The sequence below is a fragment of the Castor canadensis genome, chromosome 14 (genome assembly GCF_047511655.1).
Source record: "Castor canadensis chromosome 14, mCasCan1.hap1v2, whole genome shotgun sequence".
Taxonomy (NCBI): domain Eukaryota; kingdom Metazoa; phylum Chordata; class Mammalia; order Rodentia; family Castoridae; genus Castor; species Castor canadensis.
The window spans coordinates 26936130-26959410 of NC_133399.1; the positions used below are offsets into that span (position 1 = coordinate 26936130).

Sequence of the window (23281 nt, forward strand, 5' to 3'; positions counted from 1 at the left end):
GCCTGTGGGCGGGGCTACGGGTTGGGCGGGGCCTTGCGGGGGGCGGGGCTGGAGGCAGCATCTGGACCACAGGGCAGGATTGAGATTAGTGCCAGGCTTGTGGGCGGGGCTACGGGCGGGGGCGGTTCCGGAGGCTGGCTGGGGTGGGACCAGACCTTGTGCGCTGGGTGGACCAGAAGGTCAAGGCTGAGGATGGCGACTCGCCCCATCCGATGCTCAGAACAGCTTTGGCCTGACTCCGCCTACGTTTTTAGAGCCCGTGCATTGATTCTCCCATATTGATAAGCCTGTGATCTGCCTCTTCCATTCAGCTTCTCTATAGACCTATCATATCTTTTTTTTTTTTTGAGGATTACTTTCCATTGATGACGCTTCGTAGTTATCAGTATGTAAGTCCTGCGTATCTTCGAATAAATGTATTCCTAATAATTTCGTTACTTTATAGAAGTGTTTTCTCTTTTATTTTTTTGAGCCTGGGCTATATAGGCTGCCCTCCAACTCAGGGTCTTCCTTCCTTAGCCTTCTGAGAGCTGGGATTACAGATGTGCATCACCACATGAGGCCCTCTTTTTGCTTTATTTCTCTAAAAATCGTGTTGAATTCTAATACTCGATTCCTTGGCGTTTTCAATGTTATAATATTTCCTGTAATTTTTTTCAAACATATACTTCTATTGTTCTTTTATCATCTTGCCATATGGTCTGGGAACTATATGATGTTTCAAAATAGCACTGATGTTATCGGGTATTCTCCAAGGGCTTATTAAGAAATGTGACATTATCCAAATAAGGATGCTAAAAGGTTTTTATGGAGTTATGCACATTTGTTCATACAGAAGAACAAACATTTGATAATAACCAAGAAAACACTGAAAATCAAAAGAGAGGATGACCCACAGATACAAAAGTATAGTATAAAGCCTCTGTGCTTAGCCCTGTGTGGTATGGCTCATGAAGAGGAAACAGATAAAAGAAATATCTCCAAATAGTCTCACTAACATACAGAAATTTGGTTCAAGTGCAGTGTGGTGGCTCATGCCTGTAATTTTAGCTACTCTGGAGGTGGATATCAAGAGGGATTACTGTTCAAGGCCAGCCCAGCTAAAAACTTCATGAGACCCCATCTCAACCAATAAAAAGTTGGGAATGGTGGTGCATGCCTGTTGTCTTAGCTATATAGAAAGTCTAAATAGAGGATAATGGTCCAGGATGGCCAAGGCATAAACTCAAGACTCTGTGAGAAAAATAATTAAAGCAAAAAAGGACTGGGGCTATCGATCAAGTGTTAGTGTGGATGCCTTGCAAGTGCAAGGCCCTGAATTAAAACCTTAGTACTGCCAAAAAGAAAAAAGAAAGAAATTTGGTCATAAATATATTTTAGATCAATGGTACAAAAATGCTGTTTGGAATAAAAGGTGATAAGACAACTGGTTAGCCATCAGAGAAAAAGATTAACTTAAAGCTACATGTTCCACTATATACAAGAATAAACTCCACGTAGGCCAGGAATTTAAACGTGAACAGTTTTAAGATTACAAATATATGTGGTGTTCAAGTGATTTCTTGGCTGATTCAAAAACAATATGTGGGTGGTGAGGTGGCTCAGGAGGTAACATGAGGAGGAGGAGGAAGAGAAGGAGGAGGAGGAGGAGAAGAAGAAGAGACATAAGGAGGGAGCAGCACACAAGCTTTATCTGGGCAGAACTTTAGCAGGCTAGAGATAGGGAGGAGTTCAACAGAGCCTGGAATATATGTCCATCTGTGCACAGTATGGAATATTTTAGGGCAGTGACTATTGACTTCAGTAAAATTAGGCAAGCCTATATTTAAAGTGAAGCATATCCCCTTTCCTCCATTTAATATCAGGCACCTTCTTTTTTTATTTTTTTGGTGTTTTTGTATTGCTGGGAATGGAACCCACAGCCTCACACATGCTAGGCAGGTGCTCTACCACTGAACTACACTCCTAGTCCTATATGGTAGGGTTTAAAAAAAACAAAACAAAACAAAAGACCAGGGTCTCACTATGTATCCCAGGCTGGCATCAAACTTTCCATCGTCCTCCTTCAGCCTCCCAAGTAGCTGGGACTACAGATGTGCATCACATGCCTGGTTTAGGCACCTTTTTAATTCTATAAGATGCACAATGGTGCTTGGGCTGTAGCTCAGTTGTAAGGCACTTGCTAGCAGGTACAAGTCCTTGGGTTTGGTTCACAGCACCACAAAAAGGACAATATTCAAATTTAGTGGACATATATGTATATGTGACATATACATATATGTGTGTGTGCTGTATCATGTTTTCATATTATATAAAAATATTTTGGCAGTACTGAGGATTGAACCCAGGGCTTTGTGCTTGCTAGGCAGGCACCCTCCCACCTGAGCCATGCCTCCAAATGAAGAGTCTTGGTAGCCCTTGGAAGTGGGCTCTGAAAGCATTGCACAGCAACAAGTGATAATGTCAACAGAACAGGCAGTGCTCAATGGGACCAACAGTTAGTAAGCCATAGGCAGTCGGGGCATCTCGACAGAATTCCCTACTGAGTTCAGGATATGTCCCTCCAATGGTGTTGTAAATGGGGCAGTAAGTCCCCCTCTAGGGATTGTTCAAAACTGCTTCAATACAGAAATAACATTGGCTGGGCATAGTAGTGTATGTCTGTAATCCCAGCTACTCAGGAGGTGGAGACTGGGTAAAGTGAGTTTCCAGGCCAGATGTGCAAAAGTTACCAAGACTCCATTTCAACAAAATAAGCTAGGCATAGTGGCTCATAGCTGTTATTCCAGCTACATAGGGCTGTAGGTAGAAGGATTAAGGTCCAAGGCTGGTACAGGCAAAAACTTGAGATACTACCTGAAAAAAAACTAAAGGAAAAAAAGGCTGAGGGTGTGGCTCAGGTGGTAGAGCACCTGCCTAGCATCAGTACCACCGAGAGAGAGAGGGAGGAGGAGGAGAAGGAGGAAGAGGGAGGAAGGAAGGGGAAATAGAGCCATATTGAAATTAAAGGATTTATTATGCTAACAAGTCTCCAAGAGGGAGGCACAGAATGACTAGCAGGAGGCCACCTTGTGCTGTGAAAGGATCTAGGGAGCAGACTCTACCAAGCAGGTAGGGAGCTGGAGAGTGACACCATGGCCAGGTGCCCTTATTGGAGTTCTGTGTGAACTAGAAAAGTCAAAGACATGAGGATGCTTTATTAATGATGGATTCCACTGGGTCACACTCAGGGGAGGGCAAGAAAGAGAGCTTAAGGCAAGGATTAGCTTGACCATAGTGATGCACCTGTTCACCTGGGCAGGGTCCTCACAGACTGTGAAGATGTTCTGTCATTTGGGAAATTTTAAGCTGGGTGTGGTGGTACACACCTGTAATCCCAGCACGCAGGAGGCTGAGGCAGGAGGATCATGAGTTTGAGGCTATCCTGGGCTACGTAGTAAGACCCTATCTCAAAACAAAGAAACAAAATAGACTTATGAACAACATGTGATTGCATTCCTGTCTAACTTTATTTACAAATGCAGGTTTAAGGCCAGGATGTGTTTCGTGGTACATAGTTTGGCAACCTGAATCTGAGGATATTACTTGGTCTATGTTATACAACGTCTCGTGTGGTGGACAAACCTGACACAGGTCACGGTCGTGGAGAATCAGCTGCTCACAGATTCTCAGCCCTAGGTAACTGAATGCTTGGGTCCGGACAGAGAGAACGTGGAGTTACTGTGCACTATCATGAATATATTAATCCTCCTGTCCTCTGCAAACGGTCCCGTCTGCAGAAGCCTTGCATTTGCAAATCGTCACACTGGCCTATGTTAGTGACACAATGTGACTAGGATTCCACGAAGAGCATGTACCAAGTACTGTCAGTACCTTGATAAACCCAAGTCCCTGAATTCAAACTCCAGTATCACCAAAAACAACAACAAAAGAAGATGGAAATACAGCGTGCTGCCATTTAAAAATTCAGTGTCCTCCCGCACGGGCTCATGTTACTCACCTGGTCGTCAGATGCTGATGCTATTTTATAAGGTTCTAGAAACTTGAGAAGCTAGGACTTAGCTGGAAGAAAAATGTCACTGGGGGCCATGTCCTTGCTGGTATCATGTCCCTTCCTCCCGCCTCTGTCTCTGCTTCCTGTCCCCCGTATGCAAACTGCCTGGCCATGCCTTCCCTCCATGAGGGACTGAACTCTCTGAAGCTGTGAGCCAAAGAACTCTTTCCTCCATTAAGTTGTTTTCTCAGATATTTTGTCACAGTGATGGGAAAAGTAACTACGACACAGGGCCTCCTGACTCAACAACCTTCTGAGTCACTCCTAGTTACTGCTCCTCGTACCTCCTAATTCCAAAAGTGACAACACTTCATAGACCTTACAGATTTTGGATGGAGCATGTGTCACATGTGAATGAGGTTTTGTTTGTCCGTCTGTTTTGAGACAAGGTCTCACTGAATAGCCCAGGCTGGCCTGGAAGTTGCCATCTTCCTGCCTCAGGAACCTGATTACGAGCATGCACCTTTGCACAGGCCCAGCTCTTGAATGTGTCCCATCTGCAGTCTCCTGGATGGCTTCCAGTTTCAACTGGGCACACCAAGAGCACATTCTCCACTAAGTTCAGGCAGCAGTTCCAGCTTCTCAGGCACCTAGTCTGTTTTGGATTTTTGTTGTTGTTTGTTTGTTTTTGGCAGTACTGGGGTTTGAACTCAGGACCGCATGCTTGCTGGGCAGGCACTCTACCACTTGACCCACTCCACCAGCCCTTCAAGGGCTTAGTGTGACTGGTCCATGAGACACAGTGATACTTCAAGTGCCCATTGTGAGTAGGATGAGGATGAAGCCTTTAGCCAACACCAGTGTGAGACTCACAGCACAGGCCTCTGGAACTTTAGAGAAAATATCTTTGGGTTTTATTTGTTTACTTTTTTTGGCAGTACTGGGGTTTGGATTCAGGTCCTTGTGCTTGCTAGGCAGTTGCTCTACCACTTGAGCCATTCTGATAACCCTAACTTTAGAGAAAATATGTGCCCTGTTGTGCTGGAAATTATTCTATTTTTTTTTTCAAGACAATCTTTCACTATATTGCCCAGGCTGACCTCGAGCTTGTGATCCTCCTGCCTCAGCCTCCAACGTGCTGGGATTAAAGGTGTGCACTAATACACCTGGATTTCTACTTTTGAGATACAGTTTACAACAGGTATGGAATACAGGCAGAGCAACTAACCAGGGAACATCAAGTGACCAAATGGCTGAGCTTCGCATTATGAAATGGATGTTGTCTTCCCTGCCAAGCCATAAGGTTGGGCACCTGCAGGGGCAATCTGTCAAATACAAATGACATAGAAGATAGTGATCTCAGGCAGCTCCAGTGTATCCAAGGAAATTGCAGGAGCAGGTTGCCAAGATTCAACAGCAATGTGTCACACTGACTCCTCTCCTTCAATCCATGCCTGGAGCCTCCTGGGGATCCTTAGGCCCAGTTGATTGACATAAAACCTGGCTTACAGATGTCTGCATGATATTCTAGTAGCACCTGAAAGTAGAGGGCTAAACAGTGCTACTCCCACGGAAGGCTCACCCTAAAACAGCAGCAAGGAGAATCATCCCTGTGACAAAACATCAAGACGGTTTATAGCAGTATGTTCTGCTGTTTGCTGTGTGTGGAGTGAGAGACGGACAGAAAGATACACACTCATTGATTTGTGAGTAGTGGCCAATGGTTTGGCTGGGTAGTCAAGGATGCGGAAGGACCATGACTGCAGACAAGAAAAGGTAGATGGATGGAGCTTTCTGACAGAACACAGGCTGGGAAGGTACTTGTGTCCTATATGAACCGCTAGAAACAAGAGTATCAATCAGACATGGTGGTGCACACTGTAATCCCAGCTACTTGGGAGAGAGATCAGGAGAGTCATGTTTCAAGGCCAGCCTGGGCAAAAAGAGAGACCACCCCCCTGCATCTCAATCAATAATATGGGTTTAGTGGTGTATATCTTGATCTCAGCTATGTGGGAGGTATAGGTAGGTAGTTTATGTCTGAGGCCAGCCTGGGGAGAATATGAGATTCATCTGAAAAATGGCTAAAGCAAAAAATTGTAGAATGCCTGCCTAGCAAGTACAAGGCCCTGAGTTCAAACCCTAGTATTCTCCCTCAAAAGACTATTAATATTAAGAAGGACAAAATGAGGCCAAGTATGGTAGCTCATGCCTGTAATCCTAGCTACTTTTGAGGTAGAAATTGGGAGGCCTGTGACTTGAGGCCCACACCCAGTGAAAAGGTAATGAGACCCCGTTTAAAGCAGTAGCTGAGTGTAGTGGAACACCCCCGTCATCTTAGCTATTTGGGCAGCATAAATGTGAGGGCCATGGTCCAGGCCAGCCTAGGCAAAAAGCAAGACCCTATTCCCAAAATAACTAAAGCAAAGAGGACTGTGGGTATGGCTCAAGTGGCAGAGCACCTGCCTAGCAAGTGTGAAGCCCTAAGTTTAAACCCTAGTATCACCAAAAAAAAAAAAAAAAAAGAACAAAATGACATACTCTGCAGCCACCTCAGTGTTTGCTCAGTGAGCCATGAATACAGGCAGTATAGAGATAAGGGGTTTGCTTGGCTTCCCCTTACTAAGGCTGGCCCAGCTAACACAACTGCCCTGTGCCTAATCTGCTAAAACCAGGAAACCATCCACTATCCAAAAGGCAGCATTTCCTAGAAGGACCGGCCAGCCAGCTGGTGGTAGGTTGGTTACACTGAACATTTTTTTTTTTTTGCAGTGCTGCAAATTGAACCCAGAGCCTCGCACATGCTAGGCAAGTGCTCTACCACTGAGCTGCACCCTTAGCCCTACATTGGAAATCTTCTATTATGGACATGACAACTGTGTTTACCTATTTACCCTCACTGGAATAAGCTTATATTTTAGATGTGGTTTTCCCTTTCAGCTAGATATGCTTCCACAGACAGTACTATCTGCGCATTCATAAAATGTGTTATGTGCCAGTGTGGTGGGGCATGTCTGTAGTCTCAGCTACTTGGAAGGTGAAGGTAGGAGGATTGCGGTTCAAGGCCAGCTTGGTAAAATTAGTGTGAGATCCTGTCTCAGAAACAAACTAAGACAATAATGAATTGCAAAATAATGCCAAAAGAAACAAAAAAAACTAAAAGAAAAAGGACTGGAAGTGTAGCTCATATGACAGAGCAGCTCTAAGCCCTGAATTCTAATGCCAGTACCACACACAAAAAAAGCTTTATGTATCCATAGTCATGGCATTCAGGCAACATTGATTCTAATAAAAAAAAACTTACTCAGCGCAAAGAAGCCTGATAATGGGAATATGTCTGTGCAACCACCTGGTCTTACCACATGTTCCCATAAGTCAGAAAGATCTCATCTAAACTAGGCATAGTGGTTCATGCCTGTAATCCGAGCTACTCAGGAGGCAGAGACAGGAGGATCACAAGTTCAAGGCCAGCCTGGACAACTTAATGAGAAATAAAATAAAATTTTACAAGGGACAAGGAGGTCTGGTGGAGTGGCTCAAGTGAAGAGAGCATTGCCTAGCATGAGGCCCTCAGTTCAAACCCCAGTACCACATAAAAAAAAAAAAAAGCACAGAGATGTATCTCAATGGTAGAGTGCTTGCCTAACCTCTGCAAAGTCCTGGTTTTAACCCCAGTACTGCAATAAACAAACAAACCAAAAGCAACAAAATCTGATGTACACGGAGGGTGGCATGTCTTCCTGAAAACCCAGTTACAGTGTCAGTGGGAGACACTCCTATGGAAAGGGGTGGGGGGGTTCTGTCTCACTGGACCAGGTCTATGCTTCGAACCAGACAGCCTTACATGATACTGTTTTCCCACAGTAAAAAAAGAAAAAAAATGGCCCTAGGAATTGACTAGTGAGGGTGGAATTCTTCCTTCCAGTCCCAGCAACTTAGAGCAGTATAGGTTTGGATACTCATAATTACTGGGGGATTGAATGCTTCCTCAAGAGGCACAGTTATGTTCCCATATTGCCATTTGTCCATTTTGTTCCCTCTTATACAGCTAAAGTAAGAGATGAAAAAAGGAAGGTGTGTATTAATCTATTGTTGGATTGAAAAATCCCAATTACAAAAGCATTACAAACTGGTGGGGTGGCTCAAGTGGTAGAATGCTTGCCTAGCAAGTGTGAGGCCCTAAGTTCAAACCCCAGCACTGCCAAAAAAAAAAAAAAAATCAAAAGTATTACAATTCATACTATACAATTGACCCAAGGAGGGTGACGTCTAGAACCTACAAGTGCATCCATGCTGTATAGAAAAGGCTAAGAGAAAATTGCAAGTGAAAACGGGCCAGTCAATAAAGGACTTAGACCTGTTGGGAATGCAGGGTTGAGTCACTCTGCCAGAACTGCCAAGACTCTGGCTGAAGAAGAGGAAATATGGAGTTAGTCATTGAAGTAGTAATCCACGTCTTGGTGTGTTTTCTGTTGTTATAACTGAATACCACAGGCCTGGCAATTTATAAAGAGTAAAGATTTATTCAACTCACATTTTTGGAGGCTGGAAGGTCCAAGGTCAAGAGGTAGCATTTGACCAGGGCCTTCTTGCTGGGGGGAACTCTGCAGAGTCCCGGGGTAGAACAGGGCATCATGTGCAAAGAAAGAGCAAACTTGTTAGCTGGGTGCTTTGCTCCTCTTAAAAAGCCACTAAAGGGATAGCAGAATGGCTCAAGTGGTAGAGTACCTGTTTAGCAAGTGTGAGGCCCTGAGTACTGCCAAAAACAAACAGCCACTGCTGCAGGGCTGGGATGTAGCTCAGTAGTAAAACACTTGCTTAGCATATGCAAGGCCCTGGGTTCCATCCCCAGCACTGAAAAAAAAAAAGCCACTAATGCAGCTGAGCATGGTGGTACTTTCCTGTAATCCCAGAAGGCTGGAGCCATAGGATCTTGAGTTCAAGATCCTTGGGCTTCAAAGGAAAACAACATGTAATCATCTTGCACATTTTTCCTTGCTTGTTATATATGTGCATTTTCTAATATTTATGTGTTCATTCATGTAAACTCAGTTCACTTTCATCTCCTTCCTACTCTTTTATTTATATAATTTATAATTTATATATATAGATATAGATATATATAATTTAGTCAATTAGGTAAGAGAATATTGAGGAGATATTTATATGGCCTGTAAACTTTCTCTCCTTGGGGAAGTATGAGAAGTTCTTCCTTTATCTTTTTAGGTAGAAATGTATCTTGTTTTAAGCCACAATTCGAGTGTATGTAGGAGAGTACATATGGCAGTTGAGTAGCCAAAACTTGGACTACACCAGTCATCCATTTATCTATCTCAGCCTCAAATTAATCTTCACCATTTGCTTTGAAATAATGAAGTGGATCCTCTCCCTCTTTCTGACAGGGTCTCATTATGTAGCCCAGGTTGGCCTCGAACATACGATCCTCCTGCCTCTGGGGTGCTGGGATTACACGTGTGCCACTCGCCCAGCAATGGGGTTGATTAAGTATTTGTCTTTGTCACAAAACGTACTACGCTTAATCAGTACAGGAGATCCTGGAGGGTTGCTGCAAAAGGAATTCTCCGCCTGCATCTCACTGGTGCTAGCAGATCAGCGCTGTAGGGGCGGGGAGGACATCCTGTCCTACTCTGCCCATGCTGTGTGCTCAGAACATAGTCCATGGGTGATGTGGAAGCTCTAGCCTGGGTACCTCCATCCCATGGCCCCCCTAACATGGCCATCTAGGGCTGAAAGAGCCTTTATCAGCAGATGGATCCTCAGCATGAGTGCCAGCTTGATGGCTTTTCCTTCATGACACACTCCGTGCAGTCCTCATGAGCAGGCCTTGTGCTGCATGTTGGTTCAGCTCCCCATGCTTCACTCACAATAAGACTGCACCCCAGAGCTTTGTTTCCCAGTGTCCTCGTAGGACTGCCACTGTGCACCTGACCACCAACCAGTCTCATTTCTTATATGCCTTGGAGGTGTGTTTGTCACACCTCTCCCAAGGCAAGCCATCTATTCAAGGCATCCTGAATACAGCATGGCCCACATCTGCCTACAAGCTCCCCCACCAACTATGGCACCCCACACTTTTGAGCATTCATTTTTACTTTACTGGTCACTGTCAGCTAGCCCAGGCCCAGAGGAACCCAACAAACTTCCCCATTCAGTGGCTACAAGTACACCATGGAGAACAGACCCTAAAATGATGAAGATCAATGGCTGTCATCTTCTGATTCTTTTCTTGTGGCCTCACGTATGCCAGGCAAGTGCTCTACCACTCAGCTGCAGCCCCGGCCCTACCTTCTGTTATTCACACTTGGGTCATCATCTTCCCTTGAGTGTCTACTGGACATCTGGTTTGTTTCTACACAACAGAATATGAAAAATATGAAGGGTTTTTCAAATGTAATTAGGGCCACAAACCAGTGAGTTAGCTGAGAATTTTTACACAGAATGAAAGTGCAGGTGAGGCAGAGGGGGTAATTGAGTGGGTGAACATGATCAAAGTACATCTATGCATGCATGGAAGTACCTTATTTTGCATAATTACTTTGCTAATAAAAAATGCACAGGACATTTTCCTTTTGTTGATGAAGGCCTTGCAGTTAAAACTGGAATATGGGGTTAGAGATGTAGCTTCCATACAGAACAATGCACACACAACAAAAAAGAAACTACAAAACTAGAATTTGTTCCTTATTTTTCTCCAGAAAAGTCTTTAAGTTTTGAAAAATTTGATTCAGAAACTTCCAAATGAAAGCAGGGTATGGTGGTGCTCACCTTGTAATCTCAGCACTTAGGAGGGTGAGACAGGAGGATCTCAAGTTTAAGGCTGGCCTGGGCTCATAAAGAAGAAAGAGAAATGAAACTCCCAATGGAATGATAGAAGGGAGAAATTTTCATGTGCAGGAAAATTATAAGTATATTTATACTTTCACCTAGACATCCCACCTTCAAAATTAACTACCACAAATATTTTTTTAAAGAACAATTTTATTCACTGCAGATTACTCATGGATAATGAAATAATAGGGAAGGCTGTTGGAGGACATGTTCTGAATGTCAAAATATCAACCTAGAAATCACTTTCTTATTCAAAAGGAAAAGTGTGTATTTTTAAAAAAGGGCTCTGCAGTCAATACCTTAAGCAAGTATCAAACATAGTGTCCCTAACAGGACCATATAAACACACATCTTCTGATGAAATGTAATTGCAAATGCAAAAACATCGCCTACAAAGTATTTTGCAAATGAGCATGAGAATTCTCTAACTCTGGAGTTGGCTTTCCCACACTCCTCACATTCATTGGTGTTCTCTCCAGTGACATCATCTCTCCTGTGCTGGAAAGGACCTGGAGTAATGAAGGCTTTGAAACACTGTTTACATTCTTAATTTTTCACCAGTGTGGAGTAACAGGTGACTGTTAAGGTATATGGAAACCAAACATTCCCACATTCCTTAAATGTCTGTCTATGGTTATGAGGCTTTGTGAGTTCGTATATGATTATTGCGACTTGAGGAGTACGTAAATACTTTGCCACATATCTTACATTCGTAAGGCTTCTCTCCAGTATGGGTCCTCTGATGGACAGAAAGGTTTGAGTAGTGAGCAAAGGTCTTCCCACACTCCTTACATTGATAAGGGTTCTCTCCAGTGTGAATTCTTATGTGCCGGTTGAGGTCTGAAGCAGCAGTGTAGGCCTTCCCACATTCTTCACATTTATAGGGTTTCTCTCCACCATGAGTTCTTACATGTTCAATCAGACAGAAAGACCTGGCAAAGGCTTTCCCGCATTCTTTACAAACAAAAGGCTTCTCTCCGGTGTGTGTTCTTATATGTGCCATGAGGCAAGTGGATGTGGTGAAGGCTTTCCCACACTGCTGACATTCATAGGGCTTCTCTCCAGTGTGAGACCGCATGTGTTTAGTAAGGCCTGAGGACTGCGTGAAGGCTTTTCCACATTCATTACACTTGTAGGGTTTGAGTCCAGTGTGAATGCGAACATGTTTCTTAAGGTAGGAGGAATTTCCGAAGGATTTTCTGCATTCCTTACATTCATAGGGCTTCTCCTCAGTGTGAATTCTTGCATGTTTAGTTAGGTATGAAGACACACTGAAGGCTTTCCCACACTCTTTACACTCATAGGGCTTCTCTTCACTGTGAATCCGTACGTGCTGAGAAAGGCCCCAGTACTGGGCGAAAGCCTTCCCACACTCTGTGCATTTATAGGGTCTCTCTCCAGTGTGGGTTCGCATGTGCTTACTCAGGTACGCAGGGTATCTAAAGCCTTTTCCACATTCCTTACATCTGTACGGACCTTTTCCACTGAGACTTCCTATCTGCACAGCAAGATTTGTGGAGAGAATAAAACTGCTCCCATATTCACTCCATTCATAGAGTTTTTCTTCATTGTGAGTTCCCACGAGGGCCTGAAGGTATGACTGATTAACAAGGGCTTGCCCACAGTCACTGCAGTCAAATGGTTTCTCTCGTGTATTTGTCCTTTTGTACTCAGTGTTTGGAGGTGGGCTGAGGGTTTCCCCATGACTGTTAAACTTAGAGGGTTTCTCTCCATTAGAGGCTTCCATGTGCAGAGGAAGGAGGTCTTTTCTATACTGATCACACTCATAACTGTTCTGTGTATTTGGAGTTCTCATATGTGTCTCAAAGCAGGAATGGTTAATACAGATTTCATGCTGACTACAGTCATGGAGTTCACCAACACCATTGCTTCCTCCCTGTTGATAAATGGATGAATAAAGAAATGATGATTAAAATATGGTATTTTGAGGATGAAAATTATTTTTGCCATTGTGCTTCATTCATAATTCCTCCATATGTCTTTTCTTTTTTTTTCTTTCTTTTTTTGGCAATACTGGGGTTTGAACTCAGGTCCTCATGCTTGCTAGGCAGGCACTCTACCACTTGAGTCACTCCACTACCCTTTTTTGTTCTGGGTATCTTTGAGATAAGGTCTTGCAAACTATGTGCCCAGGCTGGCTTTGAACCAGGGTCCTCCTGATCTCTGCCTCCTGAGTAGCTAGGATTACAGGCATGAGGCACCAGCACCTGGCTAAGAGATATTCTTTCTTAATCTTACCATTTGTACTCCTCTGCAAGTTTGTCCCCTCAAAACCTCCTGTGAGAGTGTGGACTCACTGGTACTAAGATGAGTTTCACATTCTGAACATAAACAGAAAAAACAAAATTAAGGTCTGGGTAAAGAAATGGCTGACTGCAATACTTAAAAATGATAGAGTTGGTTTGTATTTATTTTCAAATTAAACCTAGGTAAGAAATTTAAGAACTTTAAAAGAAAGCAAAGTTTTGAAAATTTTGATTAGGTCAAACTTTTGGAAGCCAAGCATGGATGTCACTGGTGTCCTACCACTTGGGAGTGAGACAGGTTTGGAGTTTGAGGCTAGCTTGGGCTACATGTATCAAAAAAAACTGTATATAAAAAAAAAAGGCTGAGCACAGTCGCTCATGCCTGGTGGGACTGGCAAAGCAAGTGCTCTACTGATTGAGCCACACCTCTAGTCCTAACCTTTTTTTATTATTTTCTTTTGGGCAGGGAGTACTGGGGCTTAAACTTGGGGTTTTGTGCTGACTAGGCAAGTGCTCTACCACTTGAGCCGCACTCCCAGTCCTTTGTTTTATATTTTGTTTTTGAGAAGGGGGTCTCGCTAACTTTGCCTGGGCTTGCCTTGGATTCTGGATGCTCCTGCCTCCACCACCTGAGTAGCTGGGATTATAGGTGTGAACCACCACATCCAACTGAATGTCCTCAATCTTCTGTGATCAAGTACATCTTAAAGAGTTTCCTTCACACATACCTTGGAAAGCTCCCTTCTGCATTGCCCTCACATCCTCTTCTTCTAACCAAGAGATCAGGCTGGGTTTGATGGGCTGACATCCTATACATGGAAATGTACATTCATGATAAAGGTTGATGCAAGGCAGCATAAAGCCCAGTATAAGCCAGGCACAGTGGTTCATGTCTATAATCCCAGATACTTGGGAGGCAGAGATTGTGGAGACTGAAGTTCAAGGTCAGCCTGGCAAAAAGTTAGGAAGACCCTATGTCAAGCACTGAGCCCAGTGAGTAGACACTATGAGTAAAGCACGCCCGGGCTAATAAAATTTATGGACAAGAAGTTGTCACTGAAATCAAATGGTGGCAGATATGTCCAAGGAATACTGTGGGGATTTGATCCCTTTATGAATCTTGTCATAGAGAATGTGTGGAAATTGCGACTAGTGGGCAACAGAACAATATTGGAATGGTGGGAATATGAGGAAATTGTATCATCATGTTAGAAGCTTTGGAACAGATTTAAGTAACGACTGTTCAGCAGAGAAATCCATGTCCCCTCTCTAAAGGGCCTGTTTTACTATGAAGTAAAAATTGGGTCATGTATATTTTCATATTAAACTGTTTGTTAAATAAACTTTTGTAGTAGTAAAAAAACTTAAAATGAAATAAAAAAAAAAGACTCCATCTCAATGGAGAGGCTGGGCATGGTGTGCACCTATGATCACAGCTACAACGGAGGCCATACGTAGGTAGGAGGATCACAGTTCAAGTTTGGGCACCAGGCAAAGAACAGGAGACCAGCAGTTAAGTAATTTCAGAAGGGCTACAAATGCAAATATCACTTCTTTCTGTGCCCCCAAAATATTATCTCTGACCCCTGAAACCCAAATTAATGATTATGTACACAATTGCAGGCACTAACATTTTCAAACATTTAGGAAACAAAGTAAGTAAAATAAACAGATTTTTATTCTTATGGGGAAAAGACTACATTTTTTTTTTGTCAGTGTTGGTGCTTGAACTTGGGCCTTGTGTTTGTGTGTCAGGCGCTCTACCACTTGAGCTATGCCCCCGGCTCCTATTTTACTTTGCTTTTTGTATAGGGTCTCACATTTTTGCCCAGGGCCCTCCTCAGACAGAGTTCCTCCTACCTGTAGCCTACTGCATAGCTGGGATCAGAGGTGCATGCCACCACAACTGGCTACCCCAACAATTCCAAGACATTACAGAACAACAAATTCATCTAGAAGGCTTGTTAAAACACACCTGAAAGAACCCCACCCTGAGTGTCTGTGCAGTGTGTTGGAAGTGGAGACTGGGAATTTACATTTCCAGGACAGCGATGGTGATGCTGAGCTTGGGCCCCATTTTGAGAACCACAGCAGACTAAAACTTAGAGCAGGGACTGGGCTTCTGCTCCCCGCAGTGTATTCAGAGTAGAGCTCAGCACTAATGCCCGTCTCCTCCCTGGGAGGCCACAGGAAGGCCGGCAGTCTTACCGAGGGAAGCCAGGTTCTGGTAGTTCTCCAGCATCACCTCTCTGTACAGGGCTCTGTGAGTCTCATCCAACAAAATCCACTCCTCCTGGGTGAAGTCCACTGCCACATCCTCAAAGGTCACCGGGTCCTGAATCATCACACACATGCCAGCCTGAGTACCAAAAGCAGCATCCCCATGATGTCCACTCAAGAATGAGGAGCCGTGAGTCCCATGCCTGTGCAGGGGCCTGAGGGTCCCACTGTCGACCTCATGGTTCAGTGGTCCTAGGAGCTCTCCCTCTATCACATCCAGCTTCCTGCTGATCTGCTCCAGTTGTGAGGTGTTAGTGCCCCTTCTGACACGTGTACTGATTGCACCACAACTAGGCTGAGAGCTCTTCTCACCAATTTCCTTCTTTTAAAGTATATTCCCAGGTTAGGGGTATAGTTCAGTGGTAGAGTGCTTGCCCACCACATGCAAGGCTCTGGGTTCAATCCCCAGAACCGGGGGCGGGGGGAGGGCGGGCGGGTAGAGGGGGAAGGACGATGTGTATACTTCCTGAGCAGACTGGCCCAGGCAAAAATACTAATATCCTATCCAAAATATAACTGAAGGAAAAAAGGGCTGGGAGTGTGGCTCAAGAGGTATAGCACCTGCCTAGCAAGCTCGAGGCTTTGAATTCAAACCCCAGTTTAAAATAAATATAAAAAAAATACAAACTAAGTAAGTAAAATTAAATTTTAAAAAATGAAGTCTTGGTGGATGCTTGTAACTCACGCCTGTAATCCTAGATACTCAGGAGTCAACTATCAGAAGGATCGTGGTTAAAAGCCAGCCCAGGCAAATAGTATGCATGACCCTATCTCAAAAATACCCAACACTAAAAAGGGCTAGTAGAGTGGCTCAAGTGGTAGAATGCCTGCCTAGCAAGCTTAAAGCCCTGAGTTTAAACACCAGTATTATTATAAATAAATAAGTCTAAGAGGAGGACATTTTCTTTCTTTCTTTTTTTTTTTTTTTTTTTGGTGGGACTGGGTTTGAACTTAGGGCTTCTTGCTTGCAAAGCAGTGCTTTACTGCTTGAGCCACACCTCCAGTTGTTATTTTAGAGATGGGGTCTCATGAATTATTTGCCTGGGCTGGCCTTGAGCCTAATCCTCCCAAGTAACTAGGATTACAAGCATGAACCATGGTGCCTGGCCTAAAGAGGACATGTTCTTCCATAAAATCTGTCAAGAGTAAATAACCATGCACTGGAAACTAGGAGGGTCAAGATCAATTCATAATTACTGAACCATGAGGATGATTTTCAAGGCAACTCCTCACAACATAAGAGGCTTGCTTGCTGGGAAAAATCACCTGGACACTAGTCTGAGCGTGGCTCTGTTTGCTTTCAGAAACAAGTCAAGGCTGTCTAGAGGGAAATTTGCTATAGAAGCAGGTATGGCATGATGTGGGATGCAGTCTCTACATACCTGATAACAATGTGTCAGACAGGCAGTCAGCATCCTTTATGGTTCTATCTTTTCTTCATGAGGTTAGACTTCGTCCCTAGAGGGAAGACCACCCCTGGGAAAGAGAGAGAGCATGAGACCCCAGCCCTGGCCATAATTCTCATTCCCATGCCTGGACTTCAGTGTGTCCTAGCATGAAATTCCCATTCATACTGCACATTTGAGAAAGCACACACAGACACTACTGCATGTGAGGCCACAGCAGTCCTGTCTCACCCAGAGCCAAGAAATGGGACCGGACCGAATTGTGCTATCCACTCTGACAGCCTCATTGGCTAGGTAAGGAACTCAGACCAGAGAGATGCGACTCATCACTGCATGGTGACACATCCCATGAGCAGATGTAGCACCTTTCTCTCTCTCTCTTTTTTTTGTCTTTTCCAGGCAGGGTCTCCATATGTAGCCCAGGCTGGTTTCCTGAGTGCAGAAGTGAGCCACCACACATGGTCTAAAATTCCTTTTTTGGGGGCAGTGCTGGGATTTGAGCTCAGGGCCTCACGCTTGCTAGGCACTCTTAGCCACTCTACCATCCCTTTTCTTGTGATGGATTTTTCGAGATAGGGTCTTGTGAACTAAATAGGGCTAGCTTTGGACCATAGTCCTCCTCATCTCTGCCTCCTGAGTATTTAGTCACTGGCGCCTGGCTAAATCCCCCTTTTTTTGGCTTTGCTTATTGCCATCACACTGCCCTCTATTTTACTTCCAGAACTGCCATCATTTTGTAATACACTTCTTTGCTTAGGCAGATGACAAGATACTCCACTAGATTACAAGTTAAATTTTGTCACCATGGCTTAGTCAACCACTGAAGCACTCAGTAGCAAGGACATAGGGTCAATTCCCAGCATTGCAATAACACCAATTATAATAATAATAATAATGATAAAGGGAGAAGCAGCTGAGGAAATAACACTTTAAACTGATGGTTCAGAGATCCTATTTCTTAAACCAAATGGAAAGTGCCAAACACTTAAGTTTTAATTTACTATTAGCTGTGTCAGGGCATCCGTGCCCAGCATGGGGTACTATAGGGCAATGGCGATTATGACTGCTGGAAATTTATGCAAGGCTAAGGTTAAACTGAGGTATGTGCTTTTTCCCCCAATTTACTCTTCTGAGATTATACAGGTATAATGTTTACATCAATCTCCAGTATAAGAATAAGTTGACCCAGGCACCAGTGGCTCACACCTGTAATCCTAGCTACTCAGGAGGCAGAGATCAGGAGGATCGTGGTTCCAAGCCAGCCCAGGAAAATACTTCATGAGACCCTATCTGGAAAAAACCCAAACACACACACAAAAAAAGGGCTGATAGAGTGGCTCAAGGTGTAGGCCCTGAGTTCAAATCCCAGTACTGAAAAAAAAAAAAAGAATATCTTGAGCCCTAGCCCTAGTATTAAGTCTATGAAGCTTTGTCAATTAGTGCATTTCAGTAGGTGTTAATTTACAACTTATGTTGTAGTGGCACCAAAGACAACTGGTGCCCATTTTTATCTTTTAAATAAACTTGCAGTATAAAAAATATTTACATGTGTTACATAAACATCATATCTATATTCTGTAGTGTAAGTTTTTTGTTTCTGGTGGGATTGGTGTTTAAACTTAGTTTCTACAGCTTAAGTGACACCTCCAGTCCTAACAGCTGGGTTTTAAAGATATTTTTTTTTCTTTGGCGGGACTGGGGTTTGAACTCAGGACTTCGAGCTTGCAAAGCAGGTGTTCTACAGTTTGAGTCACACCTCTAGTCCAGGTTTTTATATAAATTATACTACATAAGTTTTGAACTTCAAATAGGATCAAATTGGGGTTAGGGATATAGCTTACCAGTACAAATACTTGCCTATGGTGTGCAATGCCCTGGGTTTTATCCCCAGCACTGTGAAAAAATATAGTTCACTTCACCTTTCAGGACACACATAGATTAGAAGTGAAAGCATGGCTGGGTTTTGGTGGCTCCTGTCTGTAATCCTAGCTACTTGGGAGGCTGAGATCAGGAGGATCAAGGCTCAAGGCCAGTCCAGGCAAACAGTCAGTGAGACCCCATCTCCAAAATAACCAGAGTAAAATGGACTGCAGGTGTGGCTCAAGCAGTAGAGCACCTGCTTTGCAAGTGTCAAGCCCTGAGTTCAAACCCCAGTACCACAAAAAAAAAAGGATGGAGATATAGCTCAGCAGTAGTTATACACTGGAGACCAGACTCCCCCTACTGTCAAAACCCCCACTCACAGAATGCTCCCTTTATCCCTGATTCTCATTCTTTCAAAAAGCCTAATGCCTACAACTTGTATTTTAGTTCTCAGTTTACACAGCATTCTATTTCTTACCTTCACCAACTTCCATACAAAGACAACAAAATTGTGCTCAACTTGACATGCAAACCCCCAATCAACTTGTACAGGTACATTTACTTGCTTGGTTGGACATGTGCCTCTTCCTCTAGTTTATAACTTCCCCAGAACAGCCTTAGGTTGAATATTTCACTCTTCTTTAATCAGCCAGTGTGCAATATCATCGAGTGCATGAAGAGATGAAGGAATGGTAAGATTCTCATACTTTTACCTTCTTCAAAACTTGCAAATAGCTGGTCTCAGTGGTGATTGATGCCTGTAGCCTCAGCCACTCAGGAGTTCCCTTGAGCTCAGGAGTTTGAGAACAGCCTGGGCAACATAACAAGACCCTGTCTCAAATAAAAAACACAAAACATACAATGAATATATGCTAATATTAAAAAAAACTTGCAAATCATTTCATTTATTTTCTTTTCTGTAACACTCATCTGAGTCCAGGTTTCCACAATCATGGTTTAAAAAAAAATCTTTATTAACATATATTAGTGGTGCAGGGTTTCACTGTGACATTTCCAGATATGCTCACAATGTACCTTGGTTAGGATCATCCCCCTCCCTACTAGTTGAAATGATTTCAACAGGTTTCATTGTTCTATTTTCATTCCACAATCATATTTTCAAATTTAGTCATCTTCATATGGTTGTAAGCCTTCACTTTCATGTCCTGAGCTCCATTCTCAAACTAGGAAGTGCACAGATTTCATTAAAGTTAAAAATAGATTCCAATCACTTCCCTGCTTAAAACATTTCAGATGGCTCCTCTGGCCTTACAATATAATCTTAGTTGTTTCTCTGGTCCTAACCTCACTCTCCTGTCTACCTCCCAGCTCTGTCTCTGTCTGTCTGTCTCTCTCTTTCCCTGTCTCTCCATGTGTTTCTCTCTCAGTTATTCTCCTCTTTGCTCTGCTTTAGCTGACCATTTTCCTCCCTTTAGGGAATGCACTAGGTTCTGGGATTTTGTTCATGAAGTTTCAATTTTCTGAAATGTTCTCCTTCACTCGACCCTTCTACCTAGCTCAACAATCGAATTATTGAATCCTACTTATCTTTTGTTCTCAATGCAAATATCAATCCCTCTCAATGTGTTTTCCCTCTCTTAATAATTCTTATGTCCAAATAACAAATTTACCGATATTCACTTAAAATCATGTCCCCAGGCCAGGTGCCAGTGGCTCATACCTGTAATCCTAGCTACTCAGGAGGCAGAGATCAGGATTGTGGTTTGGGGCCAGCCTGGGCAAACAGTTCATGAGACCCTATCTTGAAAAATACCCAACACAAAAAAAAAGGGCTGGTGGAGTGATTCAAGTGGTAAAGCACCTGCCTAACAAGTGTGAGGCCCTGAGTTCAAACCCTAGTACTGCAAAATAAAATAAAATAAAAACAAAACAAAATCAAATCATGTCCAAAATAGATTGTCAATCTCATGGTGACACAGCTATGCCTGTTTTGATGATCACTTTTCCTGTTTCTGGCAGAGAGCTTAGTTCATTAAAAGAACAGAGAGCTTAGCTCATTAAAAGGACTAAGTGATCATTTGTGGACTGTCAGATAATTGCAAAGTGATTACCACAAAAAATTATAATTATTATATAATTATAATTATTTTGTAAGACAAACAAAAACAAAACGTTATGCTCTAAAAATGTATGAGTATTCTTAGTCAGGAGGAAAATGGACAGATACTGATACTTTTTTTTGTTTTTGTAGGACAGAGAAAGAAGATTCATTACATGGCACGGGACATTCGTGGGAAGAGGAAAAGTAAGCATTCAGCCCATCTTCAGCTATCTTCCTTGATACCTTTTTTGAAAACAAGTGTCTTGCATTTCAAACTAGTGTCTGTTTCCTATCTTTCCCCAGAATAATTTGTAAACACAAATGCAAAATGTTGGTTTGGAAAAACCAAAAGGTACAAGACCTATTCATGGAAATTTATAATACCCAGTAAAATTAAATCAACATTTACACCTACTACTTTCTAATTCAAAAGGAAAAGGATGTGTTTACATGTGTGGCACTTCACAGTCAATATAATGGACAAACACCAGCTACTATTCTACCTTGAAAGACTAAATGAGGCAGGGCATCACCAAAATTTGTTTTAAAAGACTAAATGATAGAAACAAATGCACTGTTTAAACCTTGACCAGATCTTAGGAAGAAATCATCCCAAGCCTCCTTTGGAAACAACATGGAAAATTTTAGTTTTTCACAAATAAGATATTAATGGCATTATTTTTATTGGCTCAAATAATAATACTGTGGTTTCAGTAGGAAATGTTCTTAAATATATTTTTGAAGGAGTTGGTGCTGGGGATTGAAGCCAGGGCTTCCTGTCTGCTCTGCACGTGCTCTACCACAGAGGTACACACCCCAGTCTATCTTAGCTTTTTTTTTTGGTGGGACTGGGGTTTTGAACTGAGGGCTCTCCCACTTCAGCCACACCTCCAGTCCATTTTGCTCAGGTTATTTTCAAGATGGGGCCTTGAGAACTATTTGCCCAAGTTAGCCTCAAACTGTGATCCTCTGGATCTCAGCCTCCCAAGGAACTAGGATTATAGGTGTGAGTACCAGTGCCTGGCTGCCCTGTCTTATCTTTAAGAGATGCATTACCAACTATTTCACAGGGGAGTATCATTTCTGCAATTTATTTTCAAGCACTCTTAAACAGTTATATAGTTACTTGTGGGGGAAGCAAAAACACAAAATCCCAAACACAAGTGAGTCTACTACAATAGGTATTCAAAGTGTTCAAATTACCTGTATGTTTAAAATTTTTGGAAGAAAAATATGAAAAAATACTTAGTCCAGCAACACATATAATGACAAATTCAATTATTCAAAAAAAAAAGTGAGCTGCAGATGTAACTGTGGTTGAACCCTTCTTCCTTAGCCTGCATGAGGACCTGAGTGCGACCCCTCGAACACACAAAAAGAAAAAAAGATCAATGTGGTAAGTCTCCATCCTTTCTTTTTGGAGGCCCTGGTTTCGAAGCTGTGAGGATGCACGGGTCTATGAACCTCAGATAAAGAATGACTGAGTATTCTTTAGTTTTCTTTAGTGGCAAGACTTGGAGTTCACAAATGCTTATAGTATTCATAGAAACAAACATGCCACTTGTAGCACCTAAGAAAGTACATTTTTTCTTCTTCACTTAACATAATGTAGCAAAAGTAAATACAGGACTGGAAAACACAAAGTCAAATTCACAGATAGAACATGTGTTTGCATAAAAAAAGGAAGGTAGCGGGTTATGTTCGCTCATCCCTGTAATCCTGGTTGATTGGGAGGTGGAGTTAGGAAGGATCCAGTTTCGAGGGGCAAAAAAGTCAGTGAGACCCCATCTCAACCAATAAAAGTGGGGCGTGGTGGGGTGTTCCTGTCATTCCAGCTTTGTGGGAAGCATAAATAGGAGGATCAGAGTCCAGGTCAGCAGGGACATAAGTGCAAACCCCATCTTCAAAATACCTCAAGCAAAAAGGACTGGGGGCGTGGCTTAGGCGGTAGTGCCTGCCTAACAAGTAACAAGCCCTGAGCACAGACCCCAGGATCACAAAAAAGGGGGCGGGGAGAGAGACCCCCCAGAACCACCACCTTTCACCCGGTGCTCACCGGCACGCATTGGAATCGCCAGGTCCTTTTGCCTGGAGACAGTCAACGTGATTCGACCGGCGATAAAGTTTTTTCCTTCTGCAAAAATTTCACAGGGCTCTTTGGAAGTTTTTGAAGAGGATCCCAGTGAATGAAAACAAAGGAGGACGCAGTAGGACGACTCCTCCCCACCGGGATCTTCCCGGGACCCGCCGTCCTGGAGGACGTGAGCGGAGCGGGCCAAAAACCTCTCCACCGAGGCTTCTCGGCGACCTGGGACACACCTGTCCTTTGTCACTTCCCTCCCACACCAGAACCCGCCGCTTCACACGAGGGTCTTAAAGGTGTACCCTACCCCACTACCGCGAGGACTAACCGACCCTTTGACAAGCGCTGCGGGCAGCGGAAGGCGGGCTCCGTGTAGTGACGTAACTTCCGGCCCAGCCTCCGGCAGAGGCGGGGTGAGGCGGGGCGAGGCGAGGCGGGGCGAAGCGGGGCGGAGCGGCGCAGCGACAATTGAACTAA

At 43.4% G+C, this 23281-nt stretch overlaps 1 protein-coding gene, 1 long non-coding RNA gene and 1 pseudogene across 8 annotated transcripts in view; 2 read left to right on the forward strand and 1 right to left on the reverse strand.

Annotated features, from left to right (window-relative positions):
* LOC141416779 (uncharacterized) overlaps positions 1 to 22998 on the forward strand; it is a 23147-nt gene extending 149 nt beyond the window's left edge. The window contains exons 2-5 of one of the 2 annotated variants that reach the window (XR_012441373.1): positions 3525 to 3678; positions 20872 to 20925; positions 22058 to 22117; positions 22873 to 22998. This is a non-coding gene — a long non-coding RNA (uncharacterized lncRNA). The remainder of the gene's footprint in view (positions 1 to 3524; positions 3679 to 20871; positions 20926 to 22057; positions 22118 to 22872) is intronic. The other variant, XR_012441372.1, reaches the window with a different exon arrangement.
* Positions 10974 to 23170, reverse strand: LOC109687762 (uncharacterized). 6 transcript variants are annotated; one of them, XM_074054177.1, is made up of 7 exons: positions 23137 to 23170; positions 19373 to 19490; positions 16773 to 16866; positions 15319 to 15469; positions 13839 to 13919; positions 13103 to 13185; positions 10974 to 12740 (listed from the first exon to the last, which is right to left on the reverse strand). In XM_074054177.1, the coding sequence occupies exons 3-7, from the start codon at positions 16803 to 16805 to the stop codon at positions 11478 to 11480; spliced, it is 1611 nt and encodes a 536-aa protein (XP_073910278.1). In that variant the 5' UTR covers positions 16806 to 16866; positions 19373 to 19490; positions 23137 to 23170; the 3' UTR covers positions 10974 to 11477. The 6 variants fall into 6 exon arrangements, with proteins under 6 accessions (XP_073910278.1, XP_073910279.1, XP_073910277.1 ...); XM_074054178.1 differs by having other exon boundaries at positions 19222 to 19490; XM_074054176.1 differs by lacking the exon at positions 23137 to 23170 and adding an exon at positions 21925 to 22737 and having other exon boundaries at positions 19373 to 19494.
* Positions 13469 to 14756, forward strand: LOC141416777 (small nuclear ribonucleoprotein G pseudogene; annotated as a pseudogene).
* Positions 23171 to 23281: the final 111 nt, after the last annotated feature.

What these genes read in the sequence shown, in the direction of transcription:
- LOC109687762 (XM_074054177.1), bottom strand. Translation starts at nt 16,805, where the DNA reads ATGCTGACTGCCTGTCTGACACATTGTTATCAG. An exon ending in CCAGAACCTGGCTTCCCTCG is followed by an intron (nt 13,920 to 15,318) that starts GTAAGACTGCCG and finishes TTCCATGTATAG; the next exon opens with GATGTCAGCCCATCAAACCC. An exon ending in CTTGCAGAGGAGTACAAATG is followed by an intron (nt 12,741 to 13,102) that starts GTAAGATTAAGA and finishes ATTTATCAACAG; the next exon opens with GGAGGAAGCAATGGTGTTGG.